Raw genomic sequence first — 24,150 nt, 5'->3', positions numbered from 1 at the left:
AAGCGTACTAAGTTGGAATAATATAAAATAGCAAGAGTTTTAGACTAGTTGCCTTTTTTTGTCTTTAATCCACATGTTGGTCTGTACTATTGGCTTTGTAGGAGAGGTTCACAGATAAATCAAGACATCTCCATTTTCTACCCAAAGTCCCACAGCAGGAAAATATGTTTGTAAATTGCATGTTTTAGGAAGTGTCATACTAAAAACATCTGTTAAGAGCACCATAATTGAGAGATCAAGCAAAAGTTCAAAACCTAAGAGGAAAGGCATTAAGTGAACAGATCTGGAGAGGTAATATAAAATCAATTGATTTTTTAAGCAGTTGTAGAATTTAGCTGTCAAAAATGCTGTAGGGACTGGTTTCTCTGCAAATATTTTTAATCCAGATGAAGCTAGTAATAGGGAATAAAAGCTATCAGTTCTTAGTGAACATTAAATTAATTAAATATATGTTAATTAACAAAAGGTTTAAATGAAAATATGTTCCTCTATTCATCTCGTTGTGGACACATTTAAAACCATATGAATTAGCTATGGCTCATCAAACCTTCAGTTGTAGTTGTCATAATTAGAATTGTTTTCTTGATCTATTGTTTTTTATTAAGTTGTTTAGTACAGTTAAAACTGCCAGTGAATAAAAATAATTGCCACATGCTTTTATGGCTGCCTTGAAGGGAATTTATAGTTCAATTTTATATGTCTCTGTTGAATGCAGTTCTATGTGTACATTCTCTTGCAACCTAATAAAAATAATAAAAACTTATTATTTTTAAAATTTTAATAAAAATTTCACGAAGGCCACAGATGGAACTTTAAAAGACAACATTTGTTGTAAGTTTGATTTTATTTTCATCAATTTTTTTTGCTTTCGTAATGAGGTTGTAACTCATAGGTAGTGCTATTTGCAGTTCTATGTATTACTGAAATGCTAAAATCTTCAGCTTGTTGATGGTTTGTGATTGTGTTTGTTTATATGCACATATAAATGCTTCGAACATTTGAATGTGTATTTCCTCTTCATTCTAGTTGGATTGATCCAGAGGTTTCTTGTACTTCAGATTTACGTACCCCTGGGACAAGACTTCTCCACTGAATTGCTGTAAGATATACAGAACTTCTTTGAATGTTTTGTGTGTATTAGACATTTGATCAATTGAAGCAGTACCAACAATCATTAATTGCAAGTGGCAGTTTTTGCATTAAAGAGCAGTGACTTACATCAAGTCAACATCAATTAATTAAACTAATTTAATCATATTTCTTGGATATCACTATAGTCTGGCATTTCCCTAGGAAAAGAAAGCAAATTTCATCTGTTTAAGAAAATATCAAAAGATTATTATTTTGACAATAAATGACCTATAACTTGAAGAAATATATAATCCAAAAGTTTGAGATTTTGGTTTGAATGAAGGGTGATGTTATGTTTTGTACGGTCTGCTGTTCAAAACTATGGTTGGTCAAAAATTGATTGAAATATCTTATTTTAATAATATTTACTTTGTCTAGAAGTATTACTCCTTCCTATTTACATATAGACAGCTAGCAATATATTTGTTTTAAATGGAGATTGTTTAGCAAAAATGAAAATATACAACCTTTACTCAGTTGAGCTATCTATTATGTGAGATGTTATTGAGAATGAAAATAACATTTGATTGGTATACTTGCATAGAATTGAGTATTGTTTAAGATTTTATTAATAAATTTGTATACTTTAAATTAACCATTACATTTAAGGTATGCTATTTTCTTATTTTTCTTTGTAATTAATAGCTGTCCAAGGTCTGAGCTTAGGTTTTTATTTTCCATGCCAGAATAAATGATTTTTCTTATTAAGGAAGATGATTCTATACTGCTTTTACTAAGTAAAAGATGATTTTTTTTCAGTGAAGCCATCAAACACACAATATTTATTAATCAAGTTCACCATCTTATATGGGGTTTGTTCATGGCACCCCAAAACAATTACAACATGAAAGATCACTATCATAGGTCACCCTAACAGATAAATAATACTGAAAAAGTTTGAAATATTGCAGGAATTACAAAAATGTGACCTACAGACACAAAGTGAGCACATGCTGTTATAAAAATGGCACTGATAGATTTCTTGACACAGGGTTGCTACAAACCTTCAATTTGTAACAAACATAATATCTGCAAAGTGCAATAAAGCAAAGCTCAGTAAAACAAGGTATGCCTGTAGCTATGTAAGACATCTTTCCATTCTATCTAGGTAGTTCTGCATCACTCTTTTGGATGTTACACAATTTCGATCCATTGGCCAAGCTGGTCTATTTTCAAACTTCATGGTTTTCCACACTTATATTTCTTCACATTCTTCTTTTTGCTTGGGACAGGATTCTTATTATTATTATACTTTAAGTTATGGGATACATGTGCAGAACGTGCAGGTTTGTTACATGGGTATACATGTGCCATGGTGGTTCGCTGCACCCATCAACCCGTCATCTACATTATTATTGGCATTTCTCCTAATGCTATCCCTCCCCTAGCCCCCCAGCCCCTGATAGGCCCTGGTGTGTGATGTTCCCCTCCCTGTGTCCATGTTTTCTCATTGTTCACCTCTTACTTATGAGTGAGAACATGTGGTGTTTCGCTTTCTGTTCCTGTGTTAGTTTGCTGAGAGTGATGGTTTTCAGCTTCATCCATGTCCCTGCAAAGGACATGAACTCATCCTCTTTTACAGCTGCATAGTATTCCATGGTGCATATGTGCTACATTTTCTTTATCCAGTCTATCATTGACGGGCATTTGGATTGGTTCCAAGTCTTTGCTGTTGTGAACAGTGCCGTAATAAACATACGTGTGCATGTGTCTTTATAGTGGAATGATTTATAATCCTTTGGGTATATACCAGGTAATGGGATTGCTGGGTCAAATGGTATTTCTGGTTCTAGATTCTTGAGGAATCGCCACATTTATTCCACAGTGGTTTAATTTAGACTCCCACCAACAGTATAAAAGCGTTTCTGTTTGTCCACATCCTCTCCAGCATCTGTTGTTTCCTGACGTTTTAATGATCGCCATTCTAACTGGCATGAGATGGTATCTCATTGTGGTTTTGATTTGCATTTCTCTCAAGACCAGTGATGATGAGCTTTTTTTCGCATATTTGTTGGCCACATAAATGTCTTCTTTTGAGAAGTGTCTGTTCATATCCTTTGCCCAGTTTTTGCTGGAGTTTTTTTTTTTTATTTATTGTAAATTGGTTTAAGTTCCTGGTGGATTCTGGATATTAGCCCTTTGTCAGATGGGTAGATTGCAAAAATTTTCTCCCATTCTGTAGGTTGCCTGTTCACTCTGATAGTAGTTTCTTTTGCTGTGCAGAAGCTCTTTAGTTTAATTAGATCCCATTTGTCAATTTTGGCTTTTGTTGCCATGCTTTTGGTGTTTTAGTCATGAAGTCTTTGCCCATGCCTATGTCCTGAATGGTATTGCCTAGGTTTTCTTCTAGGGTTTGTATGGTTTTAGGTTTTACGTTTAAGTCTTTAATCTATCTTGAGTTAATTTTTGTATAAGGTGTAAGGAAGGGGTCCAGTTTCAGTATTCTGCATTTGGCTATCCAGTTTCCCAACTCCATTTATTAAATAGGGAATCCTTTCCCCATTTCTTGTTTTTGTCAGGTTTGTCAAAAATCAACTGGTTGTGGATGTGTAGCATCATTTCTGAGGCCTCTGTTCTGTTCCATTGGTCTATATATCTGTTTTGGTACCAGTACCATACTGTTTTGGTTACTGTAGCCTTGTGGTATAGGTAGAAGTCAGGTAGCATGATGCCTCCAGCTTTGTTCTTTTTGCTTAGGATTGTTTTGGCTATATGGGCTCTTTTTTGGTTCCATATGAAATTTAAAGTAGTTTTTTCCTAATTCAATGGTAGCTTGATGGGAATGACATTGAATCTATAAATTACCTTGGGCAGTATGGCCATTTTCACAATATTGATTCTTCCTATCCATGAGCATGGGATGTTTTTCCATTTGTTTGTGTCCTCTCTTATTTCCTTGAGCAGTGGTTTATAGTTCTCCTTGAAGAGGTCCTTCACATCCCTTGTAAGTTTTATTCCTAGATATTTTATTCTCTTTGTAGCACTTGTGAATGGCAGTTCACTCATGATTTGGCTCTCTGTTTGTCTATTATTGGTGTATAGGAGTGCTTATGATTTTTGCACATTGATTTTGTATCCTGAGACTTTGTTGAAGTTGGTTATCAGCTTAAGTTTTTGGGCTGAGATGATGGGGTTTTCTAAATATGCAATCATGTCATCTGCAAAGAGGGACAATTTGACTCCCTCTCTCCCTATTTGAATACCCTTTATTTCTTTCTCTTGCCTGATTGCTCTGGCCAGAACTACCAATACTGTGTTGAATAAGAGTGATGAGAGGGCATCCTTGTCTTGTGCCAGTTTTCAAAGGGAATGCTTCCAGCTTTTGACCATTCAGTATGATATTGGCTATGGGTATGTCATAAATACCTCTTATTATTTTGAGATACATTCCATCAATACCTAGTTTATGGAGAACTTTTAGCATGAAGGGATATTGAATTTTATCGAAGGCCTTTTCTGCATCTGTTGAGATCATGAGGTATTTGTCGTTGGTTCTGTTTATGTGATGGATTATGTTGATTGATTTGCATATGTTGAACCAGCCTTGCATCCCAGGGATGAAGCCAACTTGATTGTGGTGGATAAGCTTTTTGCATCGATGTTCATCAGGGATATTGGCCTGAAATTTTCTCTTTTTTGTTGTGTCTCTGTCAGGTTTTGGTATCAGGATGATGCTGGCCTCATAAAATGAGTTAGGGAGGAGTCCCTCTTTTTCTATTGTTTGGAATAGTTTCAGAAGAACTGGTACCAGATCCTCTTTGTACCTCTGGTAGAATTTGGCTGTGAATCTGTCTGGTTCTGGGCTTTCTTTGGTTGGTAGGGTATTAATTACTGCCTCAATTTCAGGAATTGTTATTAGTCTACTCAGGGATTCAACTTCTTCCTGGTTTAGTCTTGGGAGGTTATATGTGTCCAGGAATTTATCCATTTCTTCTAGATTTTCTAGTTGTTTTATTGCATAGAAGTGTTTATAGTATTCTCTGATGGTAGTTTGTTTTTCTGTGGGATCAGTGGTGAAATCCCCTTTATCCTTTTTTATTGTGTCTTTTTGATTCTTCTGTCTTTTCTTCTTTAGTAGTCTGGCTAGTGGTCTATCTATTTTGTTAATCTTTTCAAAAAACTAGCTCCTGAAGTCATTGGTTTTTTGAAGGGTTCTTCATGTCTCTATCTCCTTCAGTTCTGCTCTGATCTTAGTTATTTCTTGCCTTCTGCTAGCTTTTGAATTTGTTTGCTCTTGCTTCTCTAGTTCTTTTAATTGTGATGTTAGGGTGTCGATTTTAGATCTTTCCCGCTTTCTGATGTGGGCATTTAGTGCTATAAATTTACTTCTAAACACTGCTTTAGCTGTGTTTCAGAGATTCTGGTACGTTGTGTCTTTGTTCTCATTGGTTTCAAAGAACTCATTTATTTCTGCCTTGATTTCATTATTTACCCAGTAGTCATTCAAGAGCAGGTTGTTCAGTTTCCATGTAGTTGTGGGGTTTTGAGTGAGTTTCTTAATCCTGAATTCTAATTTGATTGCACTGTGGTCTGAGAGACTGTGTTATGATTTCCATTCTTTTGCATTTGCTGAGGAGTATTTTACTTCCTATTATGTGGTTGATATTAGAATAAGTGCAATGTGGTACTGAGAAGAATGTATATTCTGTTGATTTGGGGTGGCGAGTTCTGTAGATGTCTATTAGTTCTTGTTGGTCCAGAGCTGAGTTCAAGTCCTAAATATCGTTGTTAATTTTCTGTCTCATTGAGCTGTCTAATATTGACAGTGGGGTGTTAAAGTCTCCCACTATTATTGTGTGGAGTCTAAGTCTCTTTGTTGGTCTCTAAGAACTTGCTTTATGAATCTGAGTACTCCTGTATTGGGTGTATATATATTTGGGGTAGTTAGCTCTTCTTGTTGCGTTTATCCCTTTACCATTATGTAATGCCCTTCTTTGTCTTTTTTGATCTTTGATAGTTTAAAGTCTGTTTTATCAGAGACTAGGATTGCAACCCCTGCTTTTGTTTTCTTTCCATTTTCTTGGTAAATATTCCTCCATTGCTTTATTTTGAGCCTATGTGTGTCTTTGCATGGAAGATGAATCTGCTGAATACAGCACACTGATGGTTCTTGACTCTTCATCCAATTTGCCAGACTGTGTCTTAATTGGGGGCATTTAGCTTGTTTACATTTAAGGTTAATATTGTTATGTGTGAATTTGATCCTGTCATTATGATGCTAGCTGGTTATTTTGCCCCTTAGTTGATGCAATTTCTTCATAGTGTCAATGATCTTTATAATTTGGTATGTTTTTGCAGTGGCTGGTACCAGTTTTTCCTTTTCATATTTAGTGCTTCCTTGAGGAGCTCTTGTAAGGCAGGCCTTGTGGTGACAAAATCACTCAGCATTTGCTTGTCTGTAGAGGATTTTATTTCTCCTTTGCTTATGAAGCTTAGTTTGACTGGATATGAAATTCCGGGTTGAAAAGTCTTTAAGAATATTGAATATTGGCCCCCATTCTCTTCTGGCTTGTAGAGTTTCTGCAGAGAGATCCATTGTTAGTCTGATGGGCTTCCCTTTGTGGGTAATCTAACCTTTCTCTCTGGCTGCCCTTAACATTTCTTCCTTCATTTCAGCCTTGGAGAATCTGATAATTATGTGTCTTGGGGTTGCTCTTCTCAAGGAATATCTTTGTGGTGTTCTCTGTATTTCCTGAATTTGAATGTTGGCCTGTCTTGCTAGGTTGGGGAAGTTCTCCTGGTTAATATCCTGAAAAGTGTTTTCCAACTTGATTCCATTCTCCCCATCACTTTCAGGTACACCAATCAAACGTAGGTTTGGTATTTTCACATAGTCTCATATTTTTGGAGGCTCTTTTCATTCATTTTCATTTTTTTTTTCTCTAATTTTGTCTTCACACTTTATTTCCTTAAGTTGATCTTCAATCTCTGATATCCTTTCTTTTGCTTGAATGATTTGGCTGTTGATAGTTGTGTACGCTTCACGAAATTCTTGTGCTGTGTTTTTCAGCTCCATCAGGTCATTTATGTTCTTCTCTAAACTGGTTATTCTAGTTAGCAATTCCTCCAACCTTTTTTCAAGGTTCTTAGCTTCCTTGCATTGGGTAAGAAACATGCTCCTTTAGCTCGGAGGAGTTTGTTATTACCCACCTTCTCAAGCCTACTTCTGTCAGTTCATCAAACTCATTCTCCATTCAGTTTTATTCCCTTGCTGGCAAGGAGTTGTAATTCTTTGGAGGAGAAGAGGCATTCTTGTTTTTGGAATTTTCAGCCTTTTGCGCTGGTTTTTCCTCATCTTTGTGGGTTTATCTACCTTTGGTCTTTGATGTTGGTGACCTTCGGATGGGTTTTTGTGTGGACATCCTTTTTGTTGATGTTGATACTATTCCTTTCTGCTTGTTAGTTTTTCTTCTAACAGTCAGGCCCCTCTGCTGCAGTTCTGCTGGAGTTTGCAGGTGGTCCACTTCAGACCCTGTTTGCCTAGGTATCACCAGTGGAGGCTGCAGAACAGCAAAGATTGCTGCCTGTTCCTTTCTCTGGGAGCTTCATCCCAGAGGCGCACCTGCCAGATGCCAGCTGGAGCTCTCCTGTATGAGGTGTCTGTTGACCACTGCTGGGAGGTGTCTCCTAGTCAGGAGGTATGGGAGTCAGGGACCCACTTGAGGAGGCAGTCTGTCCCTTAGCAGAGTTCGAGTGCTGTGCTGCGAGATCCACTGCTCTCATCAGAGCCAGCAGGCAGGAACGTTTAAGTCTGCTGAAGCTGTGCCCACAGCCGCCCCTTCCCCCAGGTGCTCCATCCCAGGAAGATGGGGGTTTTATCTATAAGTGCCTGACTGGGGCTGCTGCCTTTCTTTTGGAGATGCCCTGCCCGGAGAGGAGGAATCTGGAGAGGCAGTCCGGCTACAGAAGCTTTGCCCAGCTGCAGTGGTCTCTGCCTAGTTCGAATTTCCAGGTGGCTTTGTTTTCACTGTGAGGGGAAACCGCCTACTCAAGCCTCAGTAATGGTGGATGCCCCTCCCCCCACCAAGCTCGAGTGTTCCAGATTGACTTTAGACTGCTGTGCTGGCAGCGAGAATTTCGAGCCAGTGGATCTTAGCTTGCTGGACTCTGTAGGGGTGGGATCCGCTGAGCTAGACCACTTGGCTTCCTGGCTTCAGCCCCCTTTCCCGGGGAGTGAATGGTTCTGTCTCGCTGGCATTCCAGGTGCCACTGGGGTATGAAAAAAAACTCCTGCAGCTATCTCGGTGTTTGCCCAAACGGCTGCCCAGTTTTGGGCCTGAAACCTAGGGCCCTGGTGGTGTAGGCACCCAAGGAAATCTCCTGGTCTGCAGCTTGTGAAGACCGTGGGAAAAGTGTAGTATCTGGGCTGGAATGCATTGCTCCCCATGGCTCAGTCCCTCACCGCTTCCCTTGTCTAGGGGAAGGAGTTCCCCGAACCCTTGTGCTTCCCAGGTGAGGTGACACCCTACCCTGCTTTGGCTCGCCCTCCTTGGGCTGCACCCATTGTACAACCAGTCTCAGTGAGATGAGCTGGGTACCTCAGTTGGAAATGCAGAAATTACCTGCCTTCTGGGTTGATCTCACTGGGAGCTGCAGACCAGAGCTGTTCCTATTCAGCCATATTGCCAGCCACATCGTAAAAGATGATTTTATACTACTTTTACTAAGTAAGTTTGGTACAAACTAAGAAGAAGAGCTTTCTTAATAAAATGAGAGTGACATAAATTTGAGAAATATTCATTTCTTTTAATTTATATGAATTTAGATATTAATGATTTGTTTATATGTTGTTAACATATGAATTTTAGCTATCAATATACAATCTTGTCTTCTTGGGTGACAAAAGATAGATAGAACAATTTATACGTTTGTTTTATTCAGTCTTAAATCTCAGTAAACTTTTTACTAAGATCTTCTTTCATCATCTGCCATGGTCACTAGGTTTCTTTAAAATAGCTCTTAGAGTAACAGGACTAAAGCATTGTTTGATGCACTCACGTATCACTTTCTGGTTCTACAGAAAAAGCATTTTCAAGACTACAAAGGCATGCTAAAGGTAGAGGGGATCACACAAAACTTTATTTTCAGTGTAGGGAAAAGTGGTTCCTGCCAAATGGAAGAAGGTAAATTATATTTTATTTTTAAGCTCCTTAACAACCCATAGAATCCCATATAGGCCCAGTTATTCTTCTTGTCTCCCTATCAGAAGCAGTGGTGAGGGTGCTGGTAGTTGGCCTTTTGATCAAAATTGTACAAGACATTTGGCTGAACCTTAGAACAGAATCTTTTGCCGATGAGCCCTCTTTTTTTATGCAAAATTAAGCTTCATTTGTGCCCCCAAACACTAGAGCTTATTACTTTAGCCAAGGCAATAGACTGTCTTAACTAATTTAAAAAAACTTAAAGCTGGCCGGGCACGGCGGCTCAAGCCTGTAATCCCAGCACTTTGGGAGGCCGAGGTGTGTGGATCACGAGGTCAGGAGATCGAGACCATCCTGGCTAACATGGTGAAACCCCCTCTCTACTAAAAATACAAAAATTAGCCGGGCGTGGTGGTGGGCGCCTGTAGTCCCAGCTACTCGGGAGGCTGAGGCGGGAGAATGGCGTGAACCCGGGAGGCAGAGCTTGCAGTGAGCCGAGATTGCTCCACTGCACTCCAGCCTGGGTGACAGAGCGAGACTCTGTCTCAAAAAAAACAAAAACAAAAACAAAAAAAAAAACTTAAAGCTTTAATTATTGAGAAATCAATGAATATCTTAGGTTTAACTTAGTCCTAGCCAGAGAGCAGTTGATATCTGAGTAAACCTGATGACTTCTTTCTTATCCTATTACTGATGCTCTTGACCTATTTAAGGATAGGAAAACATTTCAAGGGGTGTTGGGGATAATGACTATATTTTAAATTCAGTTGACTATAGAAGTAGATTACCTTGTTCTCTTATCTACATGGACAAACATTTGGATTTTCCAAATGGTTTCAGTTTTATAGTTTTAACAAAATAGATATCTTATGGATTAAAGATCAAAATTATTAAATAACATGGGGAAGACATTCTCTCTCCTGACCTTGGGAATTTATCAGATTGTGAGAAAATATGCTAACTCTCTATTTGAATTTGTTACTGATAAACAATCAAAATATAGTGCTGTTTTAGGAAGTAATGACAGAGATCATGTTTTTACAGGAAGGAAAGTGGAATAACAAGTATGGATTGTCTTTCTATGCATTGCTGCACTGCTTTTTTTCCCCCTTAAATGAAAGGGCTTTCTTTCAGCACCCTCAGTGTTTTACTATGTTTCTGGCAGCATAGCTCTAGGCTATTTTAAATAATACATTTCTCTAACAAGCTTGGAAAGTCACATAACAGAAAGGTATCTGGCTTCTAAAATTTTTCATTGTCAGAATGGGAGAGGCATTTTGTTTCACAAAGATACATTTATACATCAAGAAGTTTTCATAAGTGAAGTCTTGCCAGCTGGTTTACAGATTTAGTCATCATTTCCTCAGCATCTTTCTATGTCTCCCATGCCCACTGGATGATTATGCATATGGGGTAGTTGGGGCTTGATAACCAGCAACAGCTCTGCTTGAGGAATTACTCGTTCATTCAGTTGATAGGTAATTGAATTCCTCTTATTGTCAGGCATCATGTTAGGCATGGGGGATTTGATATACCTCGAATTTGTGTACTTCTCCCCACGCTTGCTACTACCCTGCTAGTCCCAAACCACCATCACATTTGCCTGCCCCACTCTTAGAGCTTCCCAGTGGACTTCCAGCTTCTTCTCTTGTCCTCTTTCATTCTAGTCTCCAGACTGCAGTAGAGTGGTCTTTCTTATAACCGACTGAAGTTCCCATTGAACTGAGGATAAACTCCCAATTCACAGTACTCCTGGGTGTTCTGGTCTCACCTCTCCCTTCTCATCTCATAGCACTCACTCTGCTGGGAGCTCACAATTTGGCTGCCAACCTGCTTCTTTGCTTCCTCACGCACCAGGTGAAGTCTCTTCTTAGGGTCCTGTGCACAGTGGTTTCTGTCCCCATCTCTTTGCCTGGCTAACTCCTCATCTCAGCTTAAGTGTCACTTCTTCAGAAAGCCCTTTTATGATTTTCCCCCAACTGAATGAGGTTCATCTCTTATGCTTTTTCTAGTACCCCTTTCTTTTCCTTCATTACAACTGTAACAGTTTATAATTATTATATGTTTATTTAATTATGTGTCTTTTTGGGTGGACTTCAAGTTTCATGAAGACGTGGAGCCTGTTCTATTCAGCTTGATATCCCAGCGCCCAGCACAAGGCATGACACGTAATAGGCTCTGAAATACGAACATACGGGCAGAAGGATGGGTGGACTAATGAATGAAGGGAGAAGCAGCACCCAGTCTCTGTCTTCAGAGGTTACTCTGTGAGTGAAAGATCCATTTAAAAGGAAATTTAAATATATCTTGATGAATGTTATGATAACATAAGAGCAAGATCTGTGGGGAACGTATGAAGTATTAGGGGGAAGTAAGATTATAGGCTGGGAACTGGACAGATCTGTAGGCAAATTCTGCTTTACCTCTGTGGGACTTTGGTCAAATTACTGAACCTGCCTCACCCTATGGGTGAGAGTAATAATACTTACCTCACAGGTCTGTCGTAAGCATTAAATGAGAAAGCTAATGTAAAGTAATAATAATGGCCAACATTAAGCACTTATGACATCAGCATTGTTCTAAGCACTTTGTTTTAGCTCAATTAATCCTCAGAATTAGCCTGGATGGTAGGCATAATTATTACCTCTGTTTTATTATTTGAGGGAACTGAAACCTAGAAAGGATAAGGAACTTGCCAGCTACTAACTCTTAGAGCTAAGATTCAAACATGTAGCCTGAATCTAGAACCTATGCTCTCTACCCCCTTGCCATGCTGCTTTACTTGTAAATATTGTTATTTTTCTATTTGACTATACATATATGCATAAGTAGTAGATATATAGTAAATATTTTATTTGAATTTTGATATAAGTTGAAAGAGCTAAGCCTTTTATATCTTCTCAAGGGGCTTCTCATAAGACAGTTTTGTCTGCAGAGTTTCAGGAAGGAAAGGTCTTTCTTTCATGCTGAGATATTTCTATCTTTACCTTTATAAGAGCTAAATGCCTGCGAATTAAAGGAAGGACTTTACTGAAATCTTTATTTTGTTTTAGCATTTTGCATCCCAAATGTGATGAATTCATTTTAGACTTTTTTAAATGAAAACTAAGAAACAACTTTAACTCTTCTTTATTGATTCTTCTTTTTTCTTTAAGATCAAAAATTGTATTATTCAGGATCATACGCCTGTGGATAAGGTTGTTTCAGAACTTCATGACCTGACCAGCAATTATCTAAGCACATTACATTTTGCATATGGAGCAAAGGGAGTGTTTACTGTACTAACACATAGAATGATGAGCAGTGAAGTAACAGAATTCTCTCATTTTCAGGGTCGAGGTGTCAACCCACAAAAGACCTACTTGCTTTTTACAAAAATCATCTTGACTTGCTTATTTCATAATATTAGTTGCAGTTTTCTTTTCCAAAATATTTTAGTGTAACTGTGTCTAACGGTTTCACTTGAAGGTAAAACAACAGGTTTTAAAATTTATTTTATTTTTGGTACCTTCCAAACTGCATCATCAAGGCATTGGGAGGCCTGTGGCTTCCCTGTGTGGTTTGCTAGGTGTTTCAGAGCCTGGGGGCAGACATCTGGTGCACAGGAGGAGCACTACAAACCTGAGCTCTTAGAAAAGAAGCAACTGCATCTTGAAATAGAAGTTCATTTTCCTCTATTTGATGCTGCCAATCACACTAAATGATTTTGGGATATTATATTTTTGACAGGAATTGTATTCATCTTCTGAATATTGTTGAGCTGCATTAATTCCTTTTTCTATCCTGATTTTGTCATTATCTCAATGAATTTTGATAGACATTTTGTACTGTTGTGCCTCTAGTGAACTGATGTTATTTTTCTCATTTTCATGCAGCTCAGCGAGTGCTTTTTCAATAAATGGGTTGAAAACACTGAGACCCTCTGGTGTGCATCATGTGCTGTTTGGAGAGGTTAGGATTCTTAGCCCTTGGGTCATGGAGATTATTGCTATGTACAAGCTTTCATGTGTTGAGCCCTTAGCTGTTTGAAGTACTACTTGCATTTGGAATCTGATAAAGGTTGAAAGCAAAAGTTAAATTCTTTAAAAAAGAAAAAAAACCCTAAAAGTGTACCTCATCCTTACAAATTTTAACTGATCCTTTGTGATCCTTGCATAGCAGTATTCTGAATTTGAAATTGTATCTGAATGGAGTTTGATGATTTTAACCTGGAATTCAATACAGAATTTATGATGCTCATTCCAGAGTTTTTGTCTTTTCCTTTTGCTCTGCTTCCTAGTTGTGTGGCTGTGGACTCAACACTTTAATTTGGTGTTTCCATTTCCTCACAGTAAATGGTAATGCTAACTCTTTTATTTTAATGGCTGGAGTTAATTGAAGACATTGGTCTTTTTCTAAGAATTTTAGGGAGTTTAGGTCCATGTAGATCTCAAAGCTTCCTTTTTCATTTCTATAATATGGAAAATTGGACATGCTTCCAAACAAAGCTTTAGCCTCAAGCCAATTTAATGAAAGTTACTCTTATGTTAGTTTTTCCGTACTGTTACTAGTGAGCTAGACAGAGGTCAGAAAATAAATCTAATAGAAGTTTCAGAGTCTTCTACCCTATTGAATTTTGCTCCTACCTTTCCTTCTTCAGTGACGTTAGAGACAGTAGGCTCCTTTGAAACTTTAAACTAAGTAAAGTGAATATGGCCTCACAGCTGCAGACCTGATCTTTTCATATGTCATCGGTCTTCCTCAGCCTCTTTAAAGCCACTGGAGTTGAGAGCATACCTAAATTTGATATCTTTAGGTCACGATGACATTAGTGACAGCTTTTGAGATTGTATCCATGTAACTATGCACAACTCTTCTTGTGGAAAATTTGCTTTCTTATCTTTTTGGTCATTCATTGCCTTCCTTTAAAGAAAATAGTGGTTGCTTTGTAGCTTTTTAAGTTATTTGTAAAAGAGATGTTAACCAAATGCAAAGAATTATTATGTTATCCAGTGAAATCTTTTATGTCACCAAGGGAATACATCTCTAAACTGTGTGTTGAGAACTAGACAACAATGGCCAGTAGCAGCTCTTTTTTAAACTAGAAGTATTGTACACTAAAGTGGTAATAACATTTCATTAATATTTTGAACGCATCTCGTGGCTAATTTCAATTTCTATTTTTTCTTTTTAAAAAATCAGTATTTAAATCTCATTATTTTAATTATGTCAAATTAAATGTACTTGCATAATCAGTATATTTTGTTACACGCATTAGTGAAGAGAGCACTTGAAGATACTTTGCATACTGACTTTCTTAATATATTAAATTTGCATGCCTTAAAATAGGTTTTATGTGGAAGTTTTTGATAACATATGTGGTAGGTATATAAATCAGCTGCATATCCTTTATCTATTAAACATATGTTTATGAAAAGTTTTTTTTTACTGTTTCTTAGTTTGGTTCATTTTACTTTTCTAAATTATTTTTACAATATTCTTTAAACAAACTAGATGCATGTTCAAAGCTAAAAGAAAAGAAAAGAAAAAATGCACATATACAAATATTTGGAAGTGTTTTTACTATGTAAAACAAAATAATAAAAGGCCATACATTTGTTAAACCACTGTGCAGTTAAATGATTGCCATATCAATTATCAGGGCACAAGTCAGGGTCCTGTGATGGGACAGATTATAGACTAGGGAGTTACTGGCTCTACCACTTATTAGCATGGTGACCTGGGACAAGTTTCTGAACACCTTTGTATGTCAAAGCCTCATCTGTACAATGGGGCTGATATTATATGTGTTTTTTGGGTAGTTAAGAGGGTTAAATTCAATAATGCCAAGTTCTAAGTGCACAGTATATTTTAATTTATAAGTTTTATATTCTTTAAATATAGATAAGAGTACATTACTGTTTAATTTTTAAATTGTTCTTGTGAAACATTTCGAGACAAATTGGGCATGTCTGCTTTCCTTGTGAAATTTTCATGCTACTTGTCCCTAAAGACAGATGGAGCCTGTCTACTTTCATGCTACTTGTCCCTAAAGACAGATGCAGCTTTTCCTTGGGAGCCTCCTTGACTATTGACTTATGCAAGTTCTCTATCTGGAAAGAAATGATGGGCATAAACATGAAGAAAAAAGTGATTGCTGTTGTTTTGGTATGGATGCTGGTTATTTATTTAAAAGACAACTGCAGGAAGTCCTGGCATCAGAGTTCTGGTATGAAGGGAGTTACAAGTGACCAGACCAAAGTAGAACCATAGATAGAAATGTTCAACTGTGAAGAAGCAGGACCTGGGAAAAACAGATATAACAGATAGACTTCCAGTGAACTAAGGCATAATAAACAGGGCTTTCTCATTTTCCACTGCCCCTGTTTGCCTTCACTAACAGTGATGATTGAAGACAATTCACAGCAAATCACAGATCCTCCAAATGCACTCCCTTTTTTGATATGGCAGTGCCAAGTAGATATGTTTCTTTGATCCCGTGATATGTAGCTCACTTTTTTTTTCCTTTGGTCAAGAGAAATGTCTCCTCTGGTTTGGTTCTTCCCTTTCACTGTATCTCATTTGTATTCTGGTAGTTAATTAAATTTATTGTTAGCAATTCAAGTATATCATGGAATCTTATGAAGTCATTTGGCATTTGGCTTTGATAAGTTGGCTAGTTGTAAATACAAGAAGAATCCCCCTTTGGGAAGGGCTGGTGTCTCTAGGGTTCCTCATTTCTGTATTTTTTTTTCTCATAAATTGTGAAGTTTCTGATTTGGATGTAAAAATATCTCAGACTCTTTGGATTCATAGAAATGACTGATAGAATGGCATACATGTAGTAAATTACAAATATATCTTACAATAACACTTACACATGTCTGTTAATGGCATTTATTACATAATGGTCTTATTATTTAGACATCTCAACAACCAACTCTCCACCTCCAAATAGACCATGAGATCTTGAGGGGCCAGAGCAATTAGATCCCAATGAGGCTGCTGTTGAACTTTCCATTTCTAAGCCCCGTTTGTAAAAGACATTGCCCAGATATTACAATAGACATCAGTAGATTTCATTGGACTTTAGATTGGTTACAGTATAGTACCTGCCATGGTAGTACATGATCAGTAAATGTTAATTTCCTTCTTTCAGTAGTTTTCTAATTCTTCGCATTATTAGACTCCCTTTAATTTGGCTTCAGTTTGTTCTGTGGTATACTTCTTTTGGGAGACAGAATGAAGATATGGGTGGCCTAAAATTGGCAAGGTAGTAATACATTTAGAATTTCCATTCATAGAAAAGGAGTTTTGGAGCTAGCTGGAGTTAGATAATTAAAAATCATCCAATCCATTGCTTTTTAGACACTTCTGAATCCCCTCTGTTACTTCAAACAAAAGAATTCATCCTCCCTTTTTTCAATCTTATGTACATTTTGGGATGAAAATGTTTATATGTTTTATGTAAAATAGAGGATGCCATTGCTCCCTCATAAGGTTGAAATCCACTGATATGGTTCAACCTTGTTTTTAAAACTGGGTAATAATACATAGTCAAATAAAGCTGATGTTGCAGTTTTCAACCACATTTAAATTCTGTGTTTCGAGGTACTCTAACATTTGTTTTTACTTTTTAAATGATCAGTATTTGAATTTTAAGTTTTAGATTTTGGTCTTAGCCCGAGTCCGTAGGAAAAAAATTAGGATTTCCTGCAGCCCAAGCTGCTTTATCCAGTTGCCCCACAAAGTTGGTGGTCACTGGCACCCTAGGCTTCTGGATCTGATCTAAGGCACCTCTCTCTCCATAATTCATTCCACTCCTCCTCCTTGCCATAGCCACCTTGGTTGCTGAGCACCTTACAAGCTCTCAGCTTTTGGCTCAAGTTTTTCATCCAACCTAATCCCATCTCTCCACTTTTTGAACCCTAATCGTTCTTTAAGGTCAAACTCAAATGCATTATCTTTCATAAATACTTCCCATATCCTCCAGTTGTAGTAACATCTCTGTTTCCTCGGTGTTCTCATAATTGTGTACATGATTACTTTGAGGGCAGGGACTACATCTTGTCATCAGTGTAGTCCGTACGGCACCTAGAAGAATTCTCTGTGCATGGTTGGTCCTCAGTAGTGCTTGTTATTTTGTATTGTACTGAAATGTGTTGATATACTGTCGGTGTTGTTCTTTGATTAGAAAAAGACAGGAAAAAAAAAAAAAACAAGAGATTAGAAAGCAGGTGAACAGGACTAAGAAAGTGTTCTGCTTTCCTTTTCTCAACTCTTAGTTCCTGGAATACTAATAACTGGGCCTTAATTTAACCTTTTAATTTGCTCTGCCATGTATGAAGTGCATTTCTCTCCACCACACCTCTACTGGCAGGATGGTAACTATATTAAAGAATATGTAAAGGCAGGAGAATTTAGGTAATGAGTGAATTTTCTTGAAATGGTCATGTATTTCTTGAAATATATTCAAGTAAATGTTTTCAAGGCCATACTAAAGCTATGGAACACCACAGTTGGCTCTTAGATAAAAACTCCGAGTTTGAGTATAAGCCTATAATAGAACTCCCCAAGGACAACTTTAATAAAACGAAGTCATCTGCCCTTGTTTATTAGAACACATTAGTGATCTTTGTTTTATGTCATTTCTTATTTAAAAGATATTATAATAAACTATTTCAAACAATGACAGTAATGTGAAATTCTCAGTATAGTAGGTGATTGGTTGCATTTATTAGCAGTAAGTAGGAACAACCTTTCTGTTTCATGTACATAGACATTACCATTCTCTTTTTTCTAAGGTTAAATGCCATTGATCTATAACTTGGCAAGTAAACTATCTCTTAGCATTATTTAAAACCGTATATGATTATTGATATGCTACAAGCAATGATTTGAAATAAATATACAAATTCACTGTATTTAGAAACTAATGTGTTAGCATAAACTTTTAAAAAGCTTTGGCAGCTCAATTCTCTATTATAGAGCATCTACAAATCTTATCCAATTCCCTGTTTTTTTTTTAGGAAAAATCCTGAAGCCCAGAAAAGGGGTATGACATCTCTCAGGATGCAGTTTCTTAGTGGCAAAACGAGGACTAAAGCTCTGGACTTCTGACTCTCTAGCCTCTATTCTTTATATCTTTGCTGCCTTTTAGTGCTTGAGTTGCAAAAAGGTGAACATGTATTATGATTTCATAGTCATGATTTCTGACACTTTTAAAAAATGAATTTATTTCTGCTAATACTTTGGACTCTCAAATGCAGAAGATCAGTTCTGTTATGATACCTCAGGTTTCTACTTCTCTCCCATTCCTCCCCTTCAAAAATCAACAGAAATAAGTCAGATTCTTTGCTTGGGTCAGGATTAGCAAGGCAAAAAACAAAGCAACTTATTTTAATGATCATTTGATTGTTAAGGTCAGAAATCTATTTATATTATTTCAAGTAAAAAGATATGTACTCGAAGAACATGGAGAGATCTTAAGGAACCCAACTGCAAAAGTTGGTCCAGCCCTCGTGGGAGGTGAGAGTTGTCAACAGGTCTCTCTCTCTCTCTGTCTCTCTCTTCCTCGCAGCTACTCTCATCTCTGATTTTGTTTGTAAGTCTGCTGCTCAGTTCTTCTGTTTCGTTCTGTATACCAGCTTTTTCTGATTGCTTACCATTGTGCATATGGACAATAATGGCTGCCAGTACATCACTCTATCTCATCATTGTGTGACCAGGTTCAATCTGTGTAGCTGCTGATTCAGAGATTTGAAATAATAATCAGGATTGGTCCTTGGCCAATCATTGGCTTTAAGCTAAGTACTCTAAAGCTGTTTTCAATTTTAGAGGTTGTAAGCTGGAGGAGATTCCCTAAGAAGGCAGTGTAGGCAGGGTGGGCAGATGGACTGATACACCCACTCCACTGCTCTTTAATTATAGACACTTGACAGTCACCTTAGAACTTATTTTTCTCTCAGTCACCTGCCAGTGACTTCTACAGATATTCCTGAGCCCCTCTACTGGCATTCATGGGTAAATCGTTGCTGAAATTTTTCATTATAGTCAGATCTATTATACTTTGATGCCACTCTTGTCCTAGGTCATGTACTTTATTTACCTGGAATCCTAAGGTTATCTTAATGATACTATCTAAATTGTCTTAATTTAGATGCACTGTGCAGTCATTTAAGCACTAAGCTACAGTTCTTTAGTGTTTCTCTAGCTAAATAATAACACTGATTAGAATGGTTGGGTTTATTGAACATCTATAATACATTAGGCCAAGGAACCTGGACTGTTTCCATCTTCCATCTAGGGCCTTAGAGTCCTCTACTGGATCCTCTATATCTGGTCAGCAAGCAAAAGAAGAGAGAGCCTGGAGGAACACATGGGAAGATGTTTGGGGTCACAAATATAAAGCTGTATTTGCCAGGTTTGCTAAGATGGTTTACAAAATTTCATACATAGCTGTCTCACATTACCTGAGAGCTACAGGTAGGATGAAGCTCTGCTTTATCTATAGGGTGACTATGTATCTGGTCTGTGTCTTCTCGTTCCAGAACGTGGATAGAACAAACAGCCCCTATTTGGGACATACTGTCCATAAGGTGAGAGCAGAAGAGCAAGAGTCTCACCAGAACCACACAATTGAGTTTAAAGCTTCTCCTCATATGTGTGTGGCACATGTTACTTCTACTTGCATTCATTGGCCAGCCCAGTTAACATGGCCAAGCCTAGAATCAACAGGGCAGAGATGTATTCAATCTCCTATGTAAAAAAAAAAAGGGAGATAGCAAATAATTGTGAACAGTGATAACCTACTATAAACACAGACACACACACACACACATTATTTCATGCAATTATCACAGCACTGTTAAAAGTGGATATTACCACTATTACACAATTTATTAATTTAACAAATATATATGAGCACCTATTGTGTTCTAGATCCTGTGGCTTTTGAGTAAATGAGTCAAGTGAGGACCCTCCTATCCTTATCTCTTATGCATTGGTAATACGGGTTTATTTTATTTAAAATGTTATGTCTATAAGATATACTCATACTTTATTGTAAAACAAACAGAATTCTCAACTCTTTGGGATCAGGATCCCTCCACACTCTTAATAAGCATTGAGAGCCCAAAAGAGCTTTTCTTTATGTGGGTTGTAGCTCAATATTTACCATGTTGGAAATTAACACTGAGTGATTTAAAACGTGTTTATTATTTAGAAATAATAATAAATCCATGTCATGTTAGCATAAATACCTATAAAAACATATACATAAAATATCTATGTTTTCCAAAATTATACTTACAAAAATAATTTAGTGAAGGGTGGCATTATTTTACATTTTTGCAAATCTTTTTAATCTCTGGCTAAATATTATAGAAGACAGGTAGATTTTCCTGTCTGCCTCTAATTCAATCTGTTGTGATATAATACATCACGTTACCTTTTAAAAAACTCTACTATATGCTGTGAGACAGTGAGAGTGAAAAACAAATAACATGTTAGTATTGTTATGAAAATGGTTTTGACTTCACTGAGTTCCTGAAGGGATCTTGCAGACCCTTAGCTATGCCCAGACTACCCTTTGAGAATCAAGAATCCCTTAACCACATTTTGAAAACTGCTATCTTAAAGTATACACTAAAAGCAAATACATGACATCCTCAGTACATTTTGAAAGTGTCACCATTCTGCTAATCTGTTTTATAAATTAGGTAGTTATATCAGTCAGGTGGGCTAACTGCTCTAACAGATAATCCCCAAATCCCAGTGGCTTACTTAACACAGTAAAGCTTCATTTCTTGTTCATATTACAATTCATTGCAGGCCAACGATAGGAGCTCTGTCCTGCAGGGTCATTTAGGGGGACCTAGGCTGCTTTCATCTTCTAATCTAGGGCTGCATAGTCTTCTGCTGGATCTTCCACATCCCTCAACAAACAAGGGAAGAGAGAGCCTGGAGAATCACTTGGGAGGATGTTTGGGATCATGTTCCCCTGGCCAGAACTCGTGCGTCACCTGTAACAGCATTGCGGGCTAGGAAATGTAGTCTGGTTGTATGCTCAGGAGAAAAGGAAACAACCAGGCTTAGCCAAGACACAACTGCCTCCACCAGAATAACGAATTTATTCTGATTATTCTTGTTCTATACATAAATAAGTTAAAACTTGATTATTTGTTTTCAGCTTTTTCGCTCTTACAAAACTTAAGTGGCATGCAGTGTAAAATAACACTTATGGTTTGAGACAAGTTATAGGGTCATGCAATCTAAAGTTAATTTTTTAAAAAACTTTTTATTTTGAAGTAATTTCAAACTTAAAGAAAAGTTACAAAAATAGTACAAAGAACTACCATATACCTTTCACGCATATTCACCAATTATTAACATTTTGCCACATTTGCCTTTACAGTTTTTCTGTATGTGTGTGATTGTGTGTGTGTGTGTATACACATTTTTTTCCTCAAGCTATTTGAGAGTATGTTGCACACTTCATACTCCTTTATTAAACACTTCAGTATATATTTACTAAGGACAAAGACATTCACTACATGACCACAGTACAATATTCAAAACCATTTAACATTGATGCAGTACTACTATCTATGGTATAGACATACTGTCCTTCATAGCAATTATGTTTTTGATCCAGAATTACACACTACCTTTAGTTTTCACTTGTCTCCATTAATTTGTAATGTTTCCTCAGCCTTTCTGTGTCTTTCACATCAATGACACTGCTGAAAAGTACAGGTCAGTTATTTTGTAGAATGCCCCTTAATTGAGTTTGTCTGATGTTTTCTTAGGATTAGATTCATGTTATGCATCTTTGGCGAAATGTACTATAAAGTGATGTTGTGTCCTTCTCAGTGCAGTTTATCAGGAGACTTATGATGTTTACAGCTGATGTTAACTTCAATCACTTGGTTAAGGTGGTCTCTACCAGGTTTTCTCATAGTAAAGTTACTATGTTTTTACTTTAATATTAGTTGAGTCATTTGTGGGGATATAATTTGAGACTTTATAAATATCTTCTTCCTCATTAAGCTCTCATTCACCTGTTTAGCATGATGATTCTTGCCTGAACTAATTATTACTGTAATGGTTACAAAATAAAGTGGAATTTTAAAGTTATTTTCTAGTAACACATGGAAGAACCAAGTGTGGTAGACATTTATTAGTTGTCTACCTAGCATACTTTGCCACATGTTTCTCTTCCAAAAATTATCTGATCTTTGTTTGGGTATCTCCCCTGGCCAGTGCAGCCTATGTGTGTCTAGTAAAATGGATCACAGTCTAGCCCCTGGAGTGGGCTTTGATTGATAGGTCAATTAGTGCATTTCATTTATTTAGCCACATTATTCTTTTAGGAATGGGAATCTGACCTATGCTGGGCCAATTGAGTGACTTTTATGACTCTTGTTTGGGATGCTAGACTGGGCTGCACTCTGTTTGTAGCTGGCACCCGTCCTGTGACCATGAGGACAGAGCTGACACCAGATGGCAGAAAGGGAGAAACAAAGAAATTGGGTCATTGATGACAGCTTTGAGCTGCCAAATCAATCATTCCTGAAGCCTTCCCTACCTCTGTGGTTTCCAATAATGTGAGCATTCCATTTAGGTGAACTAGCTCAAGTTGGATTTTCTATTAACTTTTGACATAAAAGAGTCCTAACTGATACTCTCACAAGTAAACAGTAATAGCTGTTTCACCTGGAATTTAAAAAATTGTAAGGAGGATGTATGAGACTTTTCTGGTATCCAACAACAACCAAAAAATGGATGTAGGGTTTTTTGTTTTGTTTGTTTCTCCTCAGCTCGGTGATGGAACCATGTCATAGGTCACTAAAGATTACAATATCAGAATCAGCAGTGTGTATTCCATTTGCCAAAAGGCACTTGAGTTAATTTTTAGCAGTAAAGTTGCGAAAGTTGTGGGGTGGGACTAGTGTCATTTGGACTCATTTCTGTTCACCACATCAACTGGAGTGAATTAAAGCACAGCGGGAGCTTTAAGCGCAAGTTTGTTGGGATGTCACAGGAAGCTCAAGGGGCAGTGATGCAGCTGGGCATGGAAGCCAGTACTAGAAACCCTTAAGCACTCTCCATCTTTCATCTCAGATTTTTCTGTGTTTTGCTTCATTTCTAGTCCACCAGGCAATTTCAAAATTCCTAGAGGGAGAATATGATTGTGTTAGTTTGGATCAGGCATTTACCCCTATTCAGTTCAGTTGTGCTCATTAGTGTAAACATGGTTTTAGAAGACCTAGCCCTGTGGGTAAAGAGAAGATTTCAGAGGGTAAGTCAGGAAGAGACTCCAGAGTTGGCTACTAGAGAGACATTTGTGGATGCCACAGCAGCTGAGGGCATAATTGTAAATAGGAAACATTGGTTTGTGATGCCTTTCTTCTTCCCTTTCAGGACCCCTCTCTTCATCATTAGCCTATGTTTCTCTCATTTGCATTCTTGCTAAGATGCTAACTAATAAGATCTTAAGAATTGGATTATAAGCACTTCCAGGATGTTTTCTGTTGTTGTTGTTTTATTAAGGCAGTAGTTCTTAAAGTGTAGTTCCTGCATGAGTGACATTGGCAACCTTGGAACTTGTTAGAACTCCAAATTCTCAGGCCCCACCCCAGACCTACTGAGAGAAACTCTGGAGATGACCCAGCAATCTGTGGGTTAAAAAACTTTTTTTAAACCTTTTTAGTTAACAAGTAACAATTGTACATACGTATGGGATGCAGATTCCATATACCTGTATTTCAATGTGTATATACAATGTGTAATGATTACAGTAATTAACACTCATCACCTCATTTGTTATTTCTTTGTATAATAAACATTCACAATCCTCTCTTCTAGCTTTTTTAAAATATACAATAAATTACAATTA

General features: G+C 37.3%; 1 protein-coding gene and 1 long non-coding RNA gene across 10 annotated transcripts in view; one reads left to right on the top strand and one right to left on the bottom strand.

The window, feature by feature from the left end:
- The window catches only part of CFAP20DC (CFAP20 domain containing), a 325,501-nt gene that overhangs the window by 9,463 nt on the left and 291,888 nt on the right, over positions 1-24,150 (top strand). For 7 of the 9 annotated variants that reach the window (XR_004069913.3, XR_008678500.2, XR_004069914.3 and 4 more), the window contains one exon: positions 1,027-1,099. The exons of the other annotated variants lie outside the window; for them this stretch is intronic. Coding sequence is in view for 3 of the 7 variants with exons in the window: in XM_031009863.3 (XP_030865723.3) it covers positions 1,027-1,099 (73 nt within the window). In the remaining 4 variants the exon portion in view is untranslated. The remainder of the gene's footprint in view (positions 1-1,026; positions 1,100-24,150) is intronic. 9 annotated transcript variants of the gene reach the window in all.
- Positions 21,540-24,150, bottom strand: part of LOC134758059 (uncharacterized) — a 196,308-nt gene continuing 193,697 nt past the window's right edge. The window contains exon 3 of the long non-coding RNA XR_010132835.1: positions 21,540-23,426. This is a non-coding gene — a long non-coding RNA (uncharacterized lncRNA). The remainder of the gene's footprint in view (positions 23,427-24,150) is intronic.

Source organism: Gorilla gorilla, chromosome 2, assembly GCF_029281585.2.
Source record: "Gorilla gorilla gorilla isolate KB3781 chromosome 2, NHGRI_mGorGor1-v2.1_pri, whole genome shotgun sequence".
In the NCBI taxonomy this organism is placed as follows: Eukaryota; Metazoa; Chordata; class Mammalia; order Primates; family Hominidae; genus Gorilla; species Gorilla gorilla.
Note: the sequence above shows the minus strand (reverse complement) of the source record. Positions and strands in the feature narration are given on the sequence as shown.